Source organism: Pleurodeles waltl, chromosome 10, assembly GCF_031143425.1.
Source record: "Pleurodeles waltl isolate 20211129_DDA chromosome 10, aPleWal1.hap1.20221129, whole genome shotgun sequence".
NCBI classification, from domain to species: domain Eukaryota; kingdom Metazoa; phylum Chordata; class Amphibia; order Caudata; family Salamandridae; genus Pleurodeles; species Pleurodeles waltl.
Genome location: NC_090449.1, coordinates 477,268,045 through 477,289,831, shown reverse-complemented (window position 1 = coordinate 477,289,831; position 21,787 = coordinate 477,268,045). Strand labels below are relative to the sequence as shown.

The window sequence follows — 21,787 nt, the reverse complement described above, 5'->3', positions numbered from 1 at the left end:
TAATTTTGTTTTTCACTATTGTAAGGCCTAACACCCCCAAAGGGCAACATGGGGATTGCCTTGAAATATCTTTTAAGTGTAATGTAACATTGGGAGCAGATAGAGATGTGGAGTTTGGAGCCTATGAACTCACAATTTAAAAATACATCTTTTGGTAAGGTTGGCTTTTGAATTGTATGTTTGAAAATGCCACTTTTAGAAAGTGACAATTTTCTTGCTTAAACATTTTGTGCCTCTGCCAGTCTGCTGAATACATGTCTAGGTCAGGATGACAATTGGGCTGTTTGTGCATTCACTCTAAACAGTCACACAAAAGGAGCTGGGGTGTGCCCTGCACATCCTGATTGCCCATCACCAAGCTAGAGTTTTGGGAGGAGCTGACACTTACACCTGTAGGGCTGTGGCTGTTCTCACGCAAAACAGTCTCTAACCCCCGGACTGTGCCTGGGGACAAGTAAGGGAAATGCAGGGTCTTGTGCACTACAAAGGCTTCTCTTTGAAGTTTGACTGGATTCATCGACCCTGCTTTGTTGTAAGCAACTGATGCCTCGCAACCAACGCTGAATTACCTCCGTAAGGAACCAACATAGAGATATAGGGCTTTGTTTATAATTTGGTGGTGTGGGGCATCTGCCACACAGTGACAGATGCCTGTCCACTGTATTTACAGTGACATTGACATCCAAGAACTCTTAAGACAGGTGATGGGACATCCACAGTTTTTTTGCTGATGTATTGCATGTGTCAAACTCTGAATAACGTTATAGCTTTCTCAGAAGAGACAGGAGACAAATGATAAAGCCTTGAATATGATGTTTTGAGATAAGCATTGAGTAAGAAAATGAGCCTTAAGGATCTTGCCATCAATGCCCGTACCGCAGTTCTGAGAATATCTGGGTACGTTTAACGACGCAGTGTTGGAATGCCAGTTGCAAGAAGACAGCAAGAAACTCCTGAGATTGACATGCTTCAACTTCAGACAGTGTTATAACTGGTGCAATATTTTATATGTCTGAGGGATGATGACAGCCAAAGATAAGAGCTAACCTCATGCTTATTTCTTCTTTCACTAATATACTGTACCTTCCTCTGTATATCACTCTTGTAGGTCTGCTTTCTCCCTTTGTCACAGTTTCTGTCTTCCTTTTCACCCTTCTTTCTCTCTCATGTTCTGGGTCAAAGTTTGATGATTAAAATTAGACCAGATCCCCAAAAAAGAGTGCTGGTGGGCCCCTTTGACTACATTCATTTAACCCCTGAGAACACAGGTACAAAAACGAAGCCCTGTGGACTATGAAGTGGACAGGGACAATGCCATTATTTGGCCTCCCTTATAATATTCTTATACAACTTTAAGTGCTTAATTTGTAAAAAATAAAATAAAGTGTAAGTGGAGGGGCTCTACGTTTTAATAGAAGTCCACCAATGGTGCTGCCAAATGCTAGGGTTGCTGAATAATCAATTGTTGGGACGGAAAGTCTTCTGCACGGTGAGGGGTGTGTACCCATAATCTGAGTGCCCCTGCGGCTTGGATATCTGGATCTCTGGTGCTGCTCATGGGTGAACACAGATCATGCATGTGTGCCATGGCCTAGGCCTGTCTCACAGTACTGTGTTTCTTTAGACTGGGAGGGGGCACCAAGTGCAACCCTCTTGAAGGTAGAGTGCGACTGCCCTTACCTGGAGTTAAGTGAAATGAGCATGGTGGTGGCAGCATTATCCAGTTTTTTGTTCAATAGAATCAGTAATGTGAACTGGCTCACTCATGCAAAGTTCTATGGCTGTGTACTTAAGTCACCTATGGCTTGAGAAACGGTGGGCAGCGCTGGAAAGCATGTGATACTTGAGAGTGTGTGCTGAGACAGTACAAGATACTTGTGTGTGTACTTTGGATTATGAATCTGCATAGAGTTTTACTAGCATATAAAATTATGTGTGACGTGGAAAATGTGCCCACTTCAGTGGCCTCAATCGATCATGGTGTCATTATTAAATGCGTATTAATATAAATCGAAGGGCCTATGTTTAGGTTATTGTATTGTAGTAATGTGTTATATTAATGATTTTGCATTATGTATTTGCTTTATTAATAATAGGCCTTAAGTTAGTAAGGTCTGGGCCTAGTTTGCACAGCCTCATATTAAGCTACCCTGTTTCAACAATATTGTCAGAATGTATGTCTAGAGAAATCAATACATGTATTATTTTCACTGAGTTGACCAAACGTTAGCAGATGCCTTTAACTTTCTCATGAGAACTGCTTGCTGGAATGTGTTTTATTTGTAGTTGATACATTGTATAGTTTGATGCATGAGACAGTGATGTTCCCAGGAGCTAACAATGGATGCACTGACTGGAGTACGGATGGATTAAGAATATTTTACCTGACGAGCCCGACTGTGGGAAAAGGAGAAGAAGAGCCAATTATTGACATGTGAAAGACAGTTTAGTTATATCTTAGGTTTGGGAATGAATCCTTATTGGACTAATTGTGAACATACCATCATTTGACCAATGGTAAGGTGGGAAGTTCTTTAGACAAATGTAACTTAGCCTGACTGCACAGTGAGAAGTGAGCTCATTCCTACTTTGAGTTCCTCCGTGGAGAATTCTATCTTTAACTTTGTTGCTTAAATCTTAATGCTGATTAGTAGACATTGCTTTAAATGGTTCAGATAGTTTAGAGTCCCAGCGTCTGACCCTTTCCCTTTCACTGTCCATTGCTGATGCTGACCGAAATTATGTCCAACTGATGAAGATAATCACAGCTTGCTGATCCATATGAGAAGAGGTATAACAAAATGCTATTGTTCTTGTTGTAAGTTTGTCTTTTGTTTCTAGGTACCAACTGCTATTTTGATGGAGCCATAGCTAGATGTTTTCCAAATTTATGTTAACTAAATTGTTTTGCATGAAGTCCAAACATGCTATTCTGATCAGAAGGTTAGTAAGGGAAACCCTGAAATGTTAGCAGGTTGCAATTAATAACAATTGGTGTTGCTCAGTTGATTAATCTGGATGTATGCTATTTCTATTGCACAGTTATTTCTGGTATTGATTTGTACTGTGTCTCTCGAATGTTTAGTGATCAATGCATTAGCTAAATTGACATTCTTTAGAAGATTTGGTCGACCAATGTTGTTCTTGTATGTATACCATTTGGTTTTGAGACTAATTTACGTGATACTATCATTGTTGATATAGGGAAATAAAACATTCTAACTTTACAGAAAGGTGTGGTTATTCATGGCCAAATGGGTCATGGTGCGTGAAGATTTCTGACTTCAAAGGTAATTGATGTTGTTTATTGATTTTATTGAAGATATTGTGGTGTAATGGAGATTTATGGTGGAATCACTCTAAGCGTAGTCGACAGATCCATTGAACCTCTAACGTGTCCCCTTATGAATTAAATATTAAAGACCAAATAAGGACGGATGCGCTCACAAGGCCTGTGGGTTCTATTTTAGAAGCAAAAAGCCTGCTGAGGCTGGAGAGGTGAGAACTGCAACCCACTGGCAGAAGATGTGTATTGCTGACATTATTGAGCGCTCGAGCAGGTCATGCCCACTGAAGGAAGAGGAGCAGAGTATCCTGTGTGCGCATCAAAGGTCTCTTTGATTCCAAAAATGTACTTGTCAATAGGTTCAGCCTCATTGTCAGGAAGACAGTGGGAGTGATAAGGTTGGAGTACCTGAGAATCTGATACAGAGAAAGTCTTAGTCCTTTGAACCTTTATGGTGCATATTTCTGTGGAAACTGACAGCTAGTTGTGATCTCTGTTTCTCTCTTGGCCTGCATAGTGGGTCATTCAGAATTGGAGCCACTCCTACCGTGGCAGACTGTCTCTTTGACAAAGGGCAGTAAAGAGGAGAGAGCACTTCGAAGCAGCTGAAACCCCCAACAGCAATTTCAAAGATCAGACCCTAAAGCCCATATGTGTCTGGATTTGAGCCCATCCTTTGTTGAACAGCACGTCTCATCAAGAGAGGGAAGATTGCCAAGACTTTGTGCTTCTGGAACCCGGGCTGGGGTGACCAAGGTCGGGCAGTAGCCCTGCTGAGTGAGAGCACACCACACAAGAAGTCAGAGTCACTTACCCAGAACCTGGAGGCACTGCCTACCTGCCAAGACCAGAGCCTTCTGTGAGGAGAAGTGCCTAGAGTCTGCCTACCTAGCAAGACTGGAGTACTCCATGAGGAAGAGAGTGTCTAAAGTCTATCTTCCTGCCAAGACCAGAGAGCCCTTTGAAAAGGAGGATAGTGCCTGGTCGGAGGGAGGCTGAGTGGGGATCGTGTTGAGTGGATCCCAGTGAGCGATGTGTGAGATGCCTGCTCCTTTTGGGACCGTTGTGAGGGAGCAGACCATCCACTGATCCTGCAGAAGCTAGGATCAATGCCTTGGTGTGTGGGGGTTGTATTGGGTGATCCTGTGTTCTAGAAGGGTGTCACAGTGAAGAGAGGGCCATCACATGCAGGTTCCTATAGTCAGTGACCCCCGTTTGCCATGACGGGGCCACTGTGGGATGCAAGTTGTCATCCATAGGAGCACTGTGGTCAGCGACCCAGTGTGCCTGGAGGGGGCCACAGTGAAGTGTGGGTCATCAGCCTTGGGAGTGTTGTAGTCAGTGATCATCCCATGTGCTAGGAGGTTGGCCAACATGAATTGCAGGCCTTTGCACTGAAAGCTGTATATTCGGTGACCTGTGTGCCTGGATGAAGCCACCTTGGAGACAGAGCCATTGCCTTAGTTTGTCGTGATAAACATGCTGCAGAGAACACTTAAGAATTGCTACTGGAGCTGTGAGAGGGCATCTGACAAGAATGTGGGCCATCCGAGGACTGATGAGGCTTGACGTGATGTTAGGAGAGGGACTACAAGAGGTCACAGAACCTTGGAGAGAGTAGATCAGAACACGCCAAGGAGCATCCTGTTCCTCCCATGATCGCTGGTTGTCATCAGGTCGGGTAAGACTGTTCAGGACTATTGGGGTCACTCAGTGGCATAACAGAAGCACCTGTAGTCCCCGTGGTGCAAGAGGCCATCGAGAATCAGGGGGCCCCCTCCAGCACTGTGAATGGGACCTGACTGAGTGCTCCTGACTGGGTCTGGAGACAGGGGAGGCCCCCTCTATGTATTTTGCAGGGGGTGCCCTTCAAGTTTCGTTATGCCACTGGGGTCACTGAGGACTTTCACGCATTTAGCACCAAGCAGGAGGCTGGAAATAGCGGTTGTGGGGTGAGGCAGCACCCCCACTATTTTTTGGCAGGATGTCAGAAGGTAAATGAGTCATAAAGAGTTCAAGGCAAAAGTTGTGTCAGACAACGTCTTCTGACAAATTGCTGTTTATTTAACACAGAGATTTTACTTTAGTTTTCATTTTGCTGGTTGCAAAGTAAGGCAATTTTGTAATGTGAAATAAATCACAAACTTACTGGGATACAGTGTGAAAGGAAAAGCTGTAGGACAGCAATTGCTTTCTCACACACACCAAAATGTAAATAAACTTTTTAACTATTTGAAAATATACTGGTGGCATAGGAAGTATATATGAGGGACAATCAGAGATGTTTTCGCCATGAGGGCGGGAGAGTTTCGCCCCCTCTGCGAGCCACAGGTGAAAAACATAAAATGGCAATTAAATTATTTCACTGCCATTCAGTTTTTTCCCCCGATGTGCGTGCTGCAGTGCCCCTGAGGCAAAAGACTTGGGGGCGTGTCCTCTGCTGCCAATTGGCAGCAGAGGACTGGAGCAGTGGCTGGCTGGATGCTCCAAAGTGCGCATGTCAAATTGTCTGGCTGTTTTCTGTCTGCCAAAGTGACATGCACACTTTGAAGCTCTCCACTCAGCTGACTTATAACAGCTGAGTGGGGAACAAGCACAGACCTCCAGGGCCTGAAGGAACATCCGGCCAGCCCGCTCCATCCAATCCAGGCGCTTCTCTCATGTTGGCTAACAACATAAGAGTAGTGTCTGGATTGGACAGGGAAGCTCCACAGCAGACTGAAGTTTTCAGAACACCGAGAAGTACATGCTGCAGTCGGTAAGTACCTTTAATTTTAATTTAACACAGTACTTTTATTCTAGGGTTTTGGAGGGACGGGTTGAATTATTATGGGCTTTTGGAGGGAGGAAGTATTTTATCCTGGAAGTTTGAAAGAAGGGGTGTCTTATTAAGGGCTTTTGGGTGGAGGGGTGTTTTCTTTTTTTGGGGGGAAAGTGGTGGGGCACTTTGCTCGCCGCACTACTTTTTAAGGTTACTAGCCACCCCTGGGCACTTTGTTTATGTGTAATCCCGAAGTTTAATGGAAACAGACATCAAAACAAAGTACAAAGACACTAGTGTGATGCACAAATATTGAAAATGAACAGAAATCCGATTTCTAAATGTTAAAGCTTCTGTGCCGTACTGATTTACCACGAAAACTGCACGTCCGGTGCAAATTTAGTACCCATTTCAAGAGGCCATTTCATTGGAAATCCGATCTCTGTAAATGGCAGGACATTACTACACCAAGCTTTAGTTATATATTCAGGACAGTGTTGTTCAAAATGCACCACTGGACTCAAACTGCTCTGCCACCATTCTGCTGTTGAATTGGCCTTGCTCACTTGCTGCACTTGGTCTTTGTGTAACGCTTGATTTTTTCCAAAATTCTATACTTCAGTGACATAACATTGACAGCAGCACCCCACTCTGAAAATATTTCCAGCACCACTTGCACGGAGGCACTGGAGAACTCTAAAGGAAAAGCGTAGATCTTTGGGGAGCGTGGGGCTTTCGTAGGCTGAATCTGGGAGTCACCACCACTATTTGAATGGGAAATAACAACCCCTACAAAAACAGAGAGAGAGGGGAGAGACTTGAGGATCCTGACCCGGATATCGCTAGCACATTGAGCTGTGCGTTTTATTTAGCGTGTCGTACTTGCTTGTTTAGATTAAATACTTCTTTTTTCCATTAAAAGCTATTATTTGACTGAAAAATCATTGTATTGATGCTACTATACATGTGTTGAGTTATGAGCCTGTGTAGGCCTTGCACCTACCTTCCTGAAGAGTCTCTGCCTGCCCGACCTGTGCTACCACTGAGAGTCAAGTGCTAGACTGGGTATTACTTGGCCCAGTTACTCAAGACCCATAGTCAGTCAGGTGATGGGACATCAGGTGTAAAAAGCCTCAACCCATGTGGTTGTGCCCAGTAGATGCTGGTTGCCCTATGACCTTCTGAAAGGGGTTCTGACACAAATACTGACTAGTCTTGATTTTCCGTCATGCCTATTTTTTTCCAGCATCCTATATTTCGTGGCCCTATATCTCATTCTTTTTTTATCCCCGTTTTGTCTCTTTCTCATGGTTTTACTATCTTTCTCTTCCTCATTCTTCATCCCTTGTTTGCCTCTCTCTCCAGCTCTGGATCGAAGTCTTATAATGAAAAATAAGTCCAGGTCCTGAAAAATGAGTGCAGCTGCCCACCACCCTCAGCCAATACCACAAATTGAGCACTGAATATCTTGGGCAAAGGAATGAGGAATACTAGGTCAGGATTAGGCCTGGGCAGAACTGCAGTTTTAACCCGCAGAATTCTGCAGAGTTACAAAAAAACTCAATGAGATTCAGCTGTATTATGCAAATGGGAGGCAACAGGCATGTCCCGCTGCATGGGCTGGGATATAGCTCTGGGAGTCCACCATGCACTGAAAATCAGTGCAAACGGCAACATGCGGCGAGCCAGAGGGTGCAGCTTGTCGAGTTGATTTTGCTGCCTCTTGAGTAGATTTCTTAGTACCTTTCTGACCCCTAATGGCGCGACCGCCCGCATTTGAGAAATCTCGCTGGGTGCCACCCCAGCGACCAAAAATCGCTCTAGGGGATGCCAAATCTTGCTCATGCTCACCAACTTACTGTTTTTGAGCCGTGTGCGAGAAAAAAACTCCATCACACGGCGGTTGGTGGAATTTGGCCTGAACTCTGCATTACAAACGTACCACTTGAGTGGCTAAAGTTCCACCATTTCTGTCGGCGGAGTGGATTATATTAACCACCTTTAGCCAGAATGTTGCCTTTTGAGCATTCAAGGTGTTAAATGCCCAATCGTTATCAAATGTTCAAAAGCTGCAAAGATCCACTCTAGAGTCGAGAAAAAATGCCCAGACCAACATCAAGAATCGTTAAGCTCCTGAAGGATGCCAGTTTCTGCGCCCCACCCTGCTAAGTACGTCAAACTGCTTCGAAAGAGGTAAAAAAATCTGGAAAGTAGTGTAAATTGAAAAGAAGCACAGCTTTCTATTTTTAGGGCCTTCTTCCGGTGCTTAATTTGTAAAATAAATACATAAAGCAAATAAATAAATAATAAATAAAAAACGTAGTGCATGTCCAATGTTTTTGTTAGAGGCCCGCTATTGGTGCTGCCAAATGTCTGATCTGCAAGATACCAAGACTGCCTTATTTCAACTTCATAACTCCTTTCCTACACCAACCTACATTAGCAATCTTTCTCCCACTCTTATGGGTTGTTTTTCTGCCATGCTCTCTACTTTTGTCATTGTTTTTGTTTCTCGTTCTCGTTCTATTTCCCCTTTCTTTCTTTGTCTCTATTCTTCATGGACAAAGTCTGATGCTATAAAATCAGACCCTGTCTCACCTCATATTGATCGCTGCTGTCTTCGCAACCATATATGTAAAACATTAACTACAGGGTGCAGAGAATGCTCCAGCAGATGCATGGTTTCGAAGAGCCCTTGGTAAGCCACTATTTGGGTGGCCTAGGGAGAAGCAAAACGTTGTTTATCTTTTTAGAAAGGAAGATGATGTAATCAGGTATGCCAGGAGCCATATGTAGAGTGAGTGGTAGTGCCTGCAGTGATGTGGTTCTAAGGGAGTTACTAAGGGTGTGGATGTAAGTTGTGGAATTTTCAAGGTAGTCAGTCAAACTCAGAAGAGAACGACTAAAGAGGAGTACTTGTAATTAAAACATATGATGCTGGATGGTGGTCTTATGAAGAAGAGAAAAACCTCTCCTTGCGCTTGGTGCACAGAGAATATTGAACTGTACGTGTTTGGTGGAATTAATAGCAATTTCTGGCAATTTAAATGGGATAGAGTATCTGCTGCTGTATATTTTAAGGATATTGCGAGTGACCAGAGAGTTCAGTGACCACAGAGACAAACAAGACCGAAAGCCGAATTTCCCTAAAAGGTCTTGGAAGTTCGAGGTGATTTGCAACATTTTTATAATGTATGGAAGGGAGTACTTTATTCCTTATAAGCCATGGGCCACATCATTGGTGATTTCATGTGAAAGAGATAGAATGTTTTCCCACTTGAAGAATAAAATTAGAATCTCTAGTGCAAAATGAAACACATAAAAGCAGTTAGAGGATTGTTGCAAAAAGACATTAGAACCAGTTAAATGCAAGTTGGAGTAAAAAAAATGCTGCAGCTCAGAATGTGTAGAAACATGCAGACATATTCTAGCTTTCCTACCTTACCTATAGCATTGAAAAATAAACATGTTGCCATAAATAGCTCTTTCATGCTTATCATTCTTCATCTAGCAAAACAGAGCAGGAGGAAAAGTCAAATTTCTTGTTTGTTTTTTAAAGTACAACTTTAATTATGCTCCAAGACCTAGTTGGCTGCTGGCTCTGGTAGCAGGCATTATGTTGTCAGAATTCAACTGTAAAGCATATCACAGTCGATCAGCTAGTCCTTTCTTAATTACAGGCAGCTATGGATATCATACATCACCTGGAATAAGGAAATTAGAGACGGGTTTTTATACAGGGATTGCAGGCTCTAGTGTATTATAAAGATTTACAAATTACAACTACTGTTCTGTATTCATAAACTCCTGATGCAACATGCTGATGTGATGGAATCTGGGACATTCTTGGGCAGGATAAATCTCTGATCAGCGAGTTCAGGGGTGGTGTCTGACACAGGTCAGGCAAGGCATGGCCTATCACTTAGCCTCCATCTGATTGGTTTCTGGAGCTCTGCCATTTTTCTATAGGTACTCAGACCACTTAGAAGAGGACGTTAGGGGAAAACGATGACTAGTACAATGTGCAAATATATTAATCAGGACATACAAGGGGCACTGGGTTATGAAGGAAAGAACTTGACTTATAGAGAGTGCTTGTGCCTGTGTGGGTGTGGGTGCATGGTGGGGTTAGGGGCCTTCTATCCAAATAAATGAATCTAATAAGGTTTTATGTATATTTAGGTACTGGAAGCAAATGCGACTTGTATCAATCCTAGGAAAATGAAGGGGCGAGCCTAATTGCTCACCGACACAGATTTCTGATGTAGGTGAATTAACTACAAAGGTATTTTATCAGCTTGAAGTTCAGACATCCAAAGAGGGCTTTGGGAGACTGCAGACCTACCCGGAGCTGGCCGATGTAGTCTCCTGCTTCGGTGACCGTCATGCCCCCCTCAGACATTAGAATCTGCTGGACAGTCTGGAGCACATCAGTTGCCATGGTGACGTCGCCGCAAATATACATGTGCCCGTTCTCGTGGCACAGTAAGGTGTAGACTTTTTCTGCTAGCTCGGCCTGTAGGACGTTCTGCACGTAGGTCTGTTTGGCACAAGAGGTACATGGCAGTTACCACTCGGACACAAATTAGTAATGAAAAAACATAGACAAAAACGCATACCATATATGCATTCCTGTTCATGGATGCTAACTTTGTAACACCTTGTAGCCGGCATTGGCTGATGTACCGTATTGGCAGACTGACTTCAAAAACCTCAATGGGCTGCATTCCTATTGTAAGTCAACATAATGAAGAAGACATAAGCACTAATGAAGAATGAGCAACATTTACAGGACATTCCCAACAGACAACCGAGTAGGGATTTGATTTCTTTCTTTGTCTATATGCCTGTCCATGTTTTGCATATATACTCTGCTTCCTGACCATAGAGAACAAACAGATCAGGCATGTGACACACTGGTGCATGTCAGCACTCACACAAGAGGCACAGTGCAGGCATATATAGCCGTTTACCACAAGTCACAGCGCATTGCACAGGCACACAGCATATCCCAAATGCATGGTAGTATGCAGGCACGGGGCTCAGATCAAACACACTGTACAGCTCAAGCATATGTTCAAGACATGTAACATACAGAGTTGGCTTTAGCACTGGTGGCACCCGGTGCAACACTCTTTTCTGGTGCCTCTATGACCTCCTACTCGAATCCCTCACTACCACACAATGTAGGAAGCTGGTTCTCTATTTAGTGTATTAAAATGAAGTACACTGTGCAGAGAGTCCAGTGGATCCCCAAAGATGTGCAGAGGCAGAAACAGATAGGTCTAGAGCTCTATTTGTGGTAGCGTGGGTGAGCAGCTAGGCTTATCAAAGGAGTCGTTTTAAGCATTTGTTGTACTCACAGACGCAATAAATGAGGCATACACTCAAACAATAAATCGGAGGCCAATTTATAAAAATAACAGTTGCTTTAATAAATATGCTTTGAACCAAAGAACTTTGTTATAAGGTAAGCAGTTTTCAAATAAAAAAAACTTTGCTGTTTCAAAGATCAACACTGCAATTTTCAAGGTCTTTATTGTTAACCTATAGAAGGAAAAAAAGATGCAGTTTTGCAGGTAAGTACACAACTTAAGGTCCCAGTCTTCAGGGGTTGAGACTAGCATCGGGCAAGGTTCATGTTGGTATTCAAGGTGTGCCCACAGTGGCATGAGGTGGCTGAGTGCTGAGGCTGCAGTTGTGGTCAGTGCACAATGTTAGTCAATGGAGTCTGGAGGGGGGAGTTGACGCGCTGCTCACAGGTAAGTACTAGAGGTGGCAGAGGTTGCTCTCCGTGCATTAAGTTGAGCACCGGGGGGCCACAAGTCAGCACAAAACGTACACTCTCAGGTGCGGCCAAATGCAGAGTGCCAACACAGCGCTGGGTGCCCAATGTTCTACAATGGAGACAGGGAGTATCCGCTGCAGGGCTGCTTACAGGTGAGTAAAGCCTGATCAGGGGTCGATCTCCTGAAGTTGAGGTAAATACAAGGGGAGCCACAAGGCAGCACCAAACTTACACCCTCATCGGCTATGGTGCGGCTGGGTGCAGAGTGCCAACACAGCATCAGACGTCCAATGTATTTCAATCGAGGAGATGGCTGCCAGAAATGGCCTGCAGGCTTTGGCCAGGAGGGGTCAACCCACAGCTACTCAGGTACGTTGAGATGCCAGGGTTCATAGGGACACTATCAGTTCAGCTCCCCAAGGCCCAGGGCCTCTGGGTGCAGGGGTGCCTTTAAATGTCAGAATCAGCTCACAAGGCAGGTCGTGGTCTGGGGGATCCCTCAGATTTAGGCTGCAGGCATTCTGGGGAGTCTGGCAGGGGTTAGCCCTCGGAGGACTCTGCGTCCCAAGTGCTGGGGAACCTTCACTGGATGGGTGGGCCACATGGACTCGGGCCAGGGGCGTCAGGTGCAGTAGTCACTTCTGATGCCGGGATTCTCGGTTCATCAGGCAAGCTTCCTCTTCTTTAAAGATAGTTAGTTCTGGACAGGTCCACTGCCCACAGGAGTTCTTGTTCTTTTTTGAAGGCAGGTAGTACTCCCAAGGCTTTGGAGGTCACTGGGCTGCAGGACGGTCGTCTTCTGAGTGCGGGGTTCTTTGAAGGCTGCAGACAGGCCAGTAGGGCTAAGTCCAAGTCAGTGGGTATCTTCAGTCTTCTCTGCTGGCAACAGGTTTGGTTCTTCTTAGGTTGCTGGAATCTGATTCTAGGGTTAAGGGGTGCCACCTAAATACTGAATTTAGAGGTGTTAAAGGGAATGCCAGGTTGTAGCTAATGGACTACTCATCTTTAGGGTGGCTACACCCTTTATATGGCATTTCCTTTGGGAAGTGGCATAGCCCTAACCCTATTGGCCTAATTCTTTCCATGCAAGATGGAGGAATTTAAAAAGTAGTGTCCACTTCAGCTCGTCCACCTTAGGGGTGGGTCTGGGATGAAGTGAGTACTCTTACTAATTTACTTAATTTTCCTGCCAGTCCTGCAGCCAAAAGTGGGGTCTGGAACTGGGGGTCGAACTCCTCCACCATTTGGAGAGGCCTGGGTCACATTGCAAATGCGGAAAGGCCTCTGAATCTCCCCGCCCTGGAATATTCATCCTCCCTAGGAGAGGAGGTCACACCTCTGCCCAGAGCATGCCTTTGTTCCGAGCCTTCAAGAGCACTGGCTCTCACCTCATGGGCCAGAACTTTGTCTAAGGTGGCTGTACTGGTTTTGACCAGTCAGTGCACACGCTAGGAGTTGGTAGGAGTTGCAGGGGGCACCTCTAAGGTGCCCTCAGAGTGTATGTATTAATCAATCCATCACTGGATTCAGCAAGGGTTTATTAATACAAGATGTTTGATACCAAACATCCCTATCGTCAGTGAAGCCATCATGTAGCTGGGGAACTCATAATGACCAGAGCTCAGCACGTGTACATAAAATGGCTTCACTGTTCACTTACTATGTCTGATAATCGGACAGACATACCAGGGGCATATCTGCTCATGCAGGCATGCTCCCACATGTAATATAATGCACCCTGCCTTTAGGGCTGTGAGGCCTGCCGGAGGGGTGACTAACATATGTTACATGCAGTGTTAGAGGAGAGGGCACAAAGGCTGTGTACCATGTCGTGTTTTCATTTTGGGTCTGCGCCAACATACAAAGCCTGTAAAGGCAGTACTGTGTGTACTTAAATGAGAGGGTCCTTGAGGGTGGCACAATCTGTGCTGCAGCTCACAGGGGCCTTACCTTAGTACCCCATGCCCTGGGTATCCGGGGTACCATTTACTAGGGCCTTACAGTGGTAACTAAAGGTTTGCCAATTGGGAATAACGACTGTGCCATTTTAGGGAATGTGATCTGGCACTGGGGACCTGTTTAGCAGGGGCCCAATGCACGTTTTGTCATGATTACAATGGAAACCAGGCAAGAAAGTGGGGAGAGGGGACCCTGTCAAAAGCGGCACTTTCCTACACACAGCAAAAGTGCCCCTCATCTCTCCATAGCCCCTTCTCACATACATTTCATTTGTTTCAAAGCACTGGTAAAGGCAGGCTTTATTAATCCACTCAGCTATCCACATAAAGTACAAAACTGTTCTTTGCATCAGGCATATTAACCATATGCGCTACTTTATGGCGAGTCAAAACTGCCACTAGACAAAACTCTATCTCTCTCTCTAGCTGGAACATTAATCATAAGAGTTATCTTCACATTTTTATTGCTGCGTGAAAGCTGGATGCACAAGGAACACTGCAGCAGGTGCTTTTAAATCATGTTATTGCTAAACACAGCAGTCTCCCATGGTCATTGCCCTCCTTCCAGGTCAGGGCCCAGTGCGGCAGCACTGGTTTCATCACACTAAAGCCAGCTCTGGTGACATAATTACTGTTTTTTCAAGGGAGGTTGCAATTTTTTAAAGAAAAATTGTAATTTCTTTTCACAGTGTCCTCCAAATAAAGAATGCCATTCAGTTGATTTGAATGTGATTATCTTTTCGCCCTAATGTTTTAACAATGATGCCAAAATGACAATTAGAATCATGTTTGATTTGCACCAATTGTAGACAATTGCTTTCTAGTTCTTTCACATACTTTTAAAACATAATCTCATACTATGAAATTCTGGGAGCGAATTGAAGAAAGACTTTGGAAAGAAATAACTATAGTACATTTATGACATTTTAAAAAGGGTGGTTTTGTAATTTGGGTTGATGAACCAGCAGAGCACACAGACCGCTCAAAGATATGTGTGGACAACAGGGTGTCTGTACGCATATAGGGACGCTTCAAAGAGACACGTTTAAAAGAATAGAATATGCAGCATGAGGTATCTGGCAGGGTTGGTCCATGTCTCTAACGACACAGTGAAAACAAATCCAATGGACTTGAATTCAGACCAGAGTAATTACAACTGATTAGATTATACATGCAGGACAGGTCTTTCTACCTATTACCTGAACCGAGGAGTAGCCTACCAGTCTCTCTTGCTTTAAGTTGTCTGCAATCCCCTGCATTCTGGCATGTAGGACATGGATGCCACATGTGTGTTTACATTATAGATGTGTAAGTAGGATGAGGCTAGGGAGCACATACTGAGTTTGTCTGATACTACTACGAATCCACTTTCAAACTCCTGTATGTGCGTGGTCAATAAGATGAAGTTTGGAGTGAGCTTGCAAGACAGTGTGTTGATACATGGCTCCCAAGAAGCATTATTAGGGTCCTTTAAAATGAACCACACTATAGGGCATGGATTATAGGAGACAATGGGCTCCTTCGAAATATAAGGACAGTCAGAGCACAAGTCCTAAAAAGCAGAAGTGTGGGCTACTGTTAGCGCATCCAACCTTATTTGGGTTAATTCCTAAAGGGATGCGTTAGAGGTTCGATGGACCTTTTGACTGCGCTTAGAGTAACTCCCACCATAAGACTCAAATTCAATACAAATCAAGAACAAATATCAATCTACTTTATCAGTAATCTTTGGAGTCAGTAATTCCATGCACCATGACCCCTTTAACCATGAATAACCACACCTTTATGTAAAAATTAGAATGTTTATTTCCCTATATTAACAATGCTAATATCACGTAACTCAATCTCAAAATCAAATGATATACATACAGAAACAACACTTGTTGACCAAATCTTCTAAAGAATCTCTATTTAACCAAAGCATGAATCACAACGCACTCTAGAGTCACCGTACAAATCAATAGTAGGAACAATTGCACAACAGAAATAGCATACATTTAGATTCAGCAACTGAGTTACATCCATTAAATATTAATAGCAACCTACTGGCATTTATGGTCATCCCTCACTAACCTTCAGATTAGAATAGCATGTTTTGACTTCATGCAAAACAATTTAATAATCGACCCAAATTTGGAAAAACATCTAGCTAGGGCACTATCAAAATTAGCGGTTGGTACCTAGAAACAAAAGACAAATTACATCAAACATAATAACATTTGATTATACCTCTACTCAGTATGGATCAGCAAGCTGCGACTGTCTTTGTCAATTGGACATCGGTTCGGTCAGCATCAGCAACGGACCATGAAAGGAAATGGTTCAGAACAGGGGACTAAGGGGACTAAAGGGACTAAGCTATCTGAACCATTTGTAAAGCATAGCTTAAGGATCAGCATTCAGCATCAGAAGTCTAAGCAATAAAGTTAAAGATAGTTTTCTCTAAGTAAAAGAATCAAGGCGAGTACACCTCATCGGTGGAGAATGAAAATGGGAATATGCCTCATCCCTCTCTGTGCCGTCAGGCTAAGTTAAAATCATCTAAAACTCTTCCCATGTTGCCATTGGTCAAAGAATTGGAAGTTTACATTTAGTCCAATGAAAGTAGACCGTCAAATCCAAGATATAACTAAACTGTCTTTCACATGTCGATGATTGGCTCCTCTTCTCCTGTTCCCATTGTTGGACTCGTCAGGAAACAATTTTGGCCCTCATTACAACATTGGCGGTAAATCCTGCTTACCGCCGTGCAGAAGACCGCCAACACACCGCTGCGGAAGTCCGACACCCACACATGTCCGCCACACCAAAGGTCAGTGATAAACTGGCGATAACAAAACCTCCACCGTCACGCCAACAGGAATACGCCCACACTATCACAACCCACGAATCCGCGCTGAGGTCTTTCAACCGCGGTATTCCATTGGCGGTACACACTGCAGCGCTCAAAATACACACACATTTACAAAACACTACCACATTGGACAAATCAAAATACACACACCTGCTACACATACACACACCACTCCCAAACACCCAATACAATATAAAACACACACCCACATTACCCACAAACCCTTACAACAAAAAATTTGGAAGAAGCAGAGAGACAGAAAAGCAAAGACCACACCAGCAGACAGAGGCACACAACACCACACACCCCTAAACATCACCTCACACATCACAACACACACCACCTCATACATCACCCACAGCACCCCATGGCACCGCAAAGACACCCCAGAATTTCTGATGAGGAGCTCAGGGTCATGGTGGAGGAAATCATCAGGGTAGAGCAACAGCTATTCGGATCACAGGTGCAGCACACCTCCATAGCTAGGAAGATGGAGCTATGGCGCAGAATCGTGGACAGGGTCAACACAGTGGGACAGCACCCAAGAACACGGGATGACATTAGGAAGAGGTGGAATGACCTACGGGGGAAGGTGCGTTCCGTGGTCTCAAGACACCACATTGCAGTTCAGAGGACTGGCGGTGGACCCCCTCCTCCTTCCCCACAACTAACATGGCAGGAGCAGGTCTTGGCTATACTGCATCCTGAGGGCCTCGCAGGAGTAGCTGGAGGAATGGACTCTGGTAAGTCAAATCTTTAACTACCATATCCCCCACCCTACCTGCATGCTATCACATACCTCCACCCTCACCCCACCCCCATCACTCCAACTCCTCACATATGTCCCACTATCACAAACCACCCATCCCAACACCAAGCCCTGCATGCAACAAAAGAGCATGGACACCCATCACCAATGCATGTCCACTACACATACCCACACAGATCCCCAAACCAAATATCACACAATGTCCTACACAAGAATGTAAGCACTGGGGTACAGGGTCACCCACCCATTGCACACCATGGCACACACAGTGCAATAATCATGCCTTTACACCCCTGCTGGACCCCTGCCCAACGTCACCGGACAGGAGGTTCCAGACATGTCCACTCCCCCCACAGAAAAGGCCCACAGTGATGACAGCAGCTCTGTCCAACTTGACCTAGATGACCAGCCCGGCCCATCTGGGACCTCGTGACAGTCGGTTCCCCTGACACAGTCACAGGCCACCACAGAGCCTCCCCCCTCAGTAAACACCAGCACAGCACCCACCCAGCGGGCCCATACCTCTGTCCCCAGGACACGTCAAGCAGCAGTGTGTCCACCACTACAGGGAACCCAGGCACTCCCACCACCCCAAGAAAAGCAGGGACCTGGGGGCAGTGGCAGTGGGCACACATTCAGGGGACAGAGGCCCAGGAAAACCGAGGAACTGGGAGGTCTGCTATGCAACAGGAGGAGGACAGGCCCAGGGAACCCACTCTCCACGAGGCCCTCTCCAACATCATGGGAGCGTACCATCATTCCCAGGAGACGATGGCAACGGTACTGGCCAAATGTCAGGAGACCCAGTGGCTGCAGGAGGAACAGTATTTGGGTTTCAGGGAGGAACTCAAGTCCATCAATACCACCCTGGGCACCATTGTAGGGGTGCTGAAGGACCTTGTGAACACCAGGAGAGACACTGTGGCACAACAAGGGGCCCCTGACACTAGCCTGGACGATGAACTGCCCACCACCTTCGCTGGCGCTAGTGGACAGGAGGCACCGCCACAGGACCACAACACCAGCACCCCACCCCCTGCAGATGGAGAACCACCCCGCAAGCGGTCCCTGAGATCCAGGACAAAGACAGAGAACAATGCCAAGACCCCCACCAAGAAATGAGACCACCCTGATTGTCATCCTTCTGTCCCACTTTGTCACCCTGTCCATCCTTAAACTGCCCTAGCTCCACTTCCTATGCCCCTTTGGACAATGCACCTGTGAGACAAATAGACTGGACTCTGCCATGGACATTCCTCCACCATCACCCCTGACCACTTTAATACCACCTCCACCATTTTGCACTTAAATAAACACCCTTGAATCACAAAACAATCTGGAGTCAGTCTGTGCTTTCACAAATGTGTACTTGCAATAACTGAGGAAAATACCAATGTCCATTCAATTTGTCAACATACCTATGTCACACAGCTCTAGTCCATGAGGTAACATACCAGAGGTCACACAGTGGGACCCACTTCTGTGAAATGGAAGGGCAAAGTGACAAGTCAGGGCCCATACACTGGGTGAAAGTGACAGACAGATGATAGGTCTTACAATTTTATCAGATGTAGGAGGCAGTGATGTCTTCTTACCTGTGTCTCACTGGAAGTATTCTGGATCACGTTGTTTCTGTTGTCTATGTCTTTCTCTTCTGCCTCCTCTTCTTCACTGTCCACAGGCTCCACAGCTGCCACAAGACCCCCTTCCGGACCATCCTCCTGCAGAAAAGGCACCTGTCGTCACAAAGCCAAGTTGTGCAGCATACAGCAGGCCACGATGATCTGGCACACCTTCTTTGGTGAGTAGTAGAGGGAACCACCTGTCATATGGAGGCACCGGAACCTGGCCTTCAGGAGGCCGAAGGTCCTCTCTATGACTCTCCTAGTTTGCCCATGTGCCTCATTGTAGCGTTCCTCTGCCCTTGTCCTGGGATTTCTCACTGGGGTCAGTAGCCATGACAGGTTGGAGTAACCAGAGTCACCTGCAAATGTCGAGGGACAACTGTTAGACACACACTAACCCTTAGGGACAACCCCAGACAACTATTCACACGGTATAGGGTCCTTGTCCTCACCTATTAGCCACACACGGTGCCTCTGGAGTTGCCCCATCACATAAGGGATGCTGCTATTCCTCAGAATGTAAGCGTCATGCACTGAGCCAGGAAACTTGGCGTTCACATGGGAGATGTAGTGGTCTGCCAAACACACCATCTGCACATTCATAGAATGGTAGCTCTTCCGGTTTCTGTACACCTGTTCACTCCTGTGTGGGGGGACCAAGGCCACATGTGTCCCATCAATGGCACCGATGATTTGGGGGATATGTCCCAGGGCATAGAAGTCACCTTTCACTGTAGGCAAATCCTCTACCTGAGGGAACAAGATGTAGCTGCACATGTGTTTCAACAGGGCAGACAACACTCTGGACAACACGTTTGAGAACATTGGCTAAGACATCCCTGATGCTATGGCCACTGTAGTTTGAAAAGACCCACTTGCCAGGAAATGGAGTACTGACAGGACCTGCACTAGAGGGGGGATTCCTGTGGGATGGCGGATAGCTGACATCAGGTCTGGCTCCAACTGGGCACACAGTTCATGGATTGTGGCACGATCAAGTCTGTAGGTGACTATTACATGTCTCTCTTCTATTGTCGACAGGTCCACCAGTGGTCTGTACACCGGAGGATGCCGCCATCTCATCACCTGCCCCAGTGGATGTGCCCTATGGACGAGAACAGCGAGCACAGAGTCAGCCAACACTGAGATAGGAAAAATACAATTTAATTGCACACATTTGTCAATCCGCTTTGTGCCTGTCTCTGTGTGTACGCAAGGCCTAGATATGTGTGACACATTTAAAATTAATGCCATGTGGCCCCCTGAAATGATGGCTGCCTGACCTGTAATGTGGGACAAGGGGATATGAGGTAACTGCGCTGGCGTTGCACACCGTCGCGGTAGGCGGTCGAAGACCTTGGCGCAATCCTGCATTGGTTAACATTGGACCCTATGGGTCCCAGGAGCCAATGATGATGTACGCCGGCGGTGACGGTACGCACCGCCGCGGACGTGACCGCCATTTTCTGTCTGTACAATCACTTGACACCTGATGTTCGACAGGAGAGGACCTACACTGCAAGTGCTGATGTGACCTCAGTCTGGAAGTGACAATGGCTCATGTGTCTGGGGAAAGGGCCCCTGCCTTCACATTGAAGGAGTTGGACAAACTAGTGGATGGGGTCCTCCCCCAATACACGCTACTCTACGGTCCTCCAGACAAGCAGGTGAGTACACTGTGAGCATGCTGTATGGGCAATGCCTGTTTGGAGTGGTGTGGATGGAAGATACGGGGGCGGGAGGGGAATGAGGCCTGCATGATCGGACGGTGAGTGTATGTGCATCTGGGCAAGGGTGGGAACATGGGCCAATGACTGTGACGGTCTGGACGGTTACAGTTTTTCCTTTTGCCCTGTACTATTCCTCTAGGTCAGCGCCCACCAGAAGAAGGATATTTGGCGTGCCATCGCCAAGGACGTCCAGACCCTGGGGGTCCACCACAGACGGAGCACCCACTGCCGGAAAAGATGGGAGGACATTCGCCGCTGGAGCAAGAAGATGGGGAAGGCCCAGCTGGGGATGGCCTCCCAACGTGAGAGGGGTGCCTGTCGCACCATGACCCCCCCTGATGTTCCAGATCCTGGCCGTGGTGTATCCGGAGTTGGATGGGCACTTGAGGGCATCACAGCAGTCACAAGGGGGTGAGCACTGTCACATCCATCTGACTCTGCGTGTATTGGAGGTGTCTGGGTGGGGGAGCTGGGCAGTGGGTTCCCCTAGTCTAGGGCGAGCTTTGTAGGCAAGGACCCTTTGTGACGCAGGCTAAGTGGCACCCCAACCCCACCAGTGGTAAGAGCCATCAACACCTAGTCAGGCTCCTGTGACTTCAAGGTGTGCCGCAATCGGGCATAGGCCATGTACCCCATGTCCCTGTGATTAATTAGGGAACTCTAAGTGCATGGCGTAGTGCAGAGGGCTGCTGTGTCTGTAGTGTCCGCCAACAGTAGCGGTATTGCATGCACTGAAAATGTCTTTCTTCTTTCTCCCCTCCCCCCCCCTTTTTGTGGTCTCCCTGTTCTTGTGTGTATTAGCATCATCAGGTGGAGGAGCTGTGCCACCGGAGCAGGAGGGAGCTGCATCCCACAAGGCCCGGGAGGGCGAGACAACAGAGTCAGAAGTCACCAGTGGGACCGAGGGCGAGGGGAGCTCCACGGCGGGGACAAGAGCAGAGACCAGCGACACCGACTCCTCCTCTGATGGGAGCTCCCTTGTGGTGGCGGGCCCCTCTGTGCCCCCCACATCAACA

General features: G+C 46.2%; 1 protein-coding gene across 2 annotated transcripts in view; it reads right to left on the bottom strand.

The window, feature by feature from the left end:
* Window positions 1–21,787, bottom strand: part of NOS3 (nitric oxide synthase 3) — a 780,913-nt gene that overhangs the window by 50,154 nt on the left and 708,972 nt on the right. For both annotated transcript variants that reach the window (XM_069210763.1, XM_069210764.1), the window contains exon 25: window positions 10,393–10,587. In XM_069210763.1, the coding sequence (XP_069066864.1) occupies window positions 10,393–10,587 (195 nt within the window). The remainder of the gene's footprint in view (window positions 1–10,392; window positions 10,588–21,787) is intronic.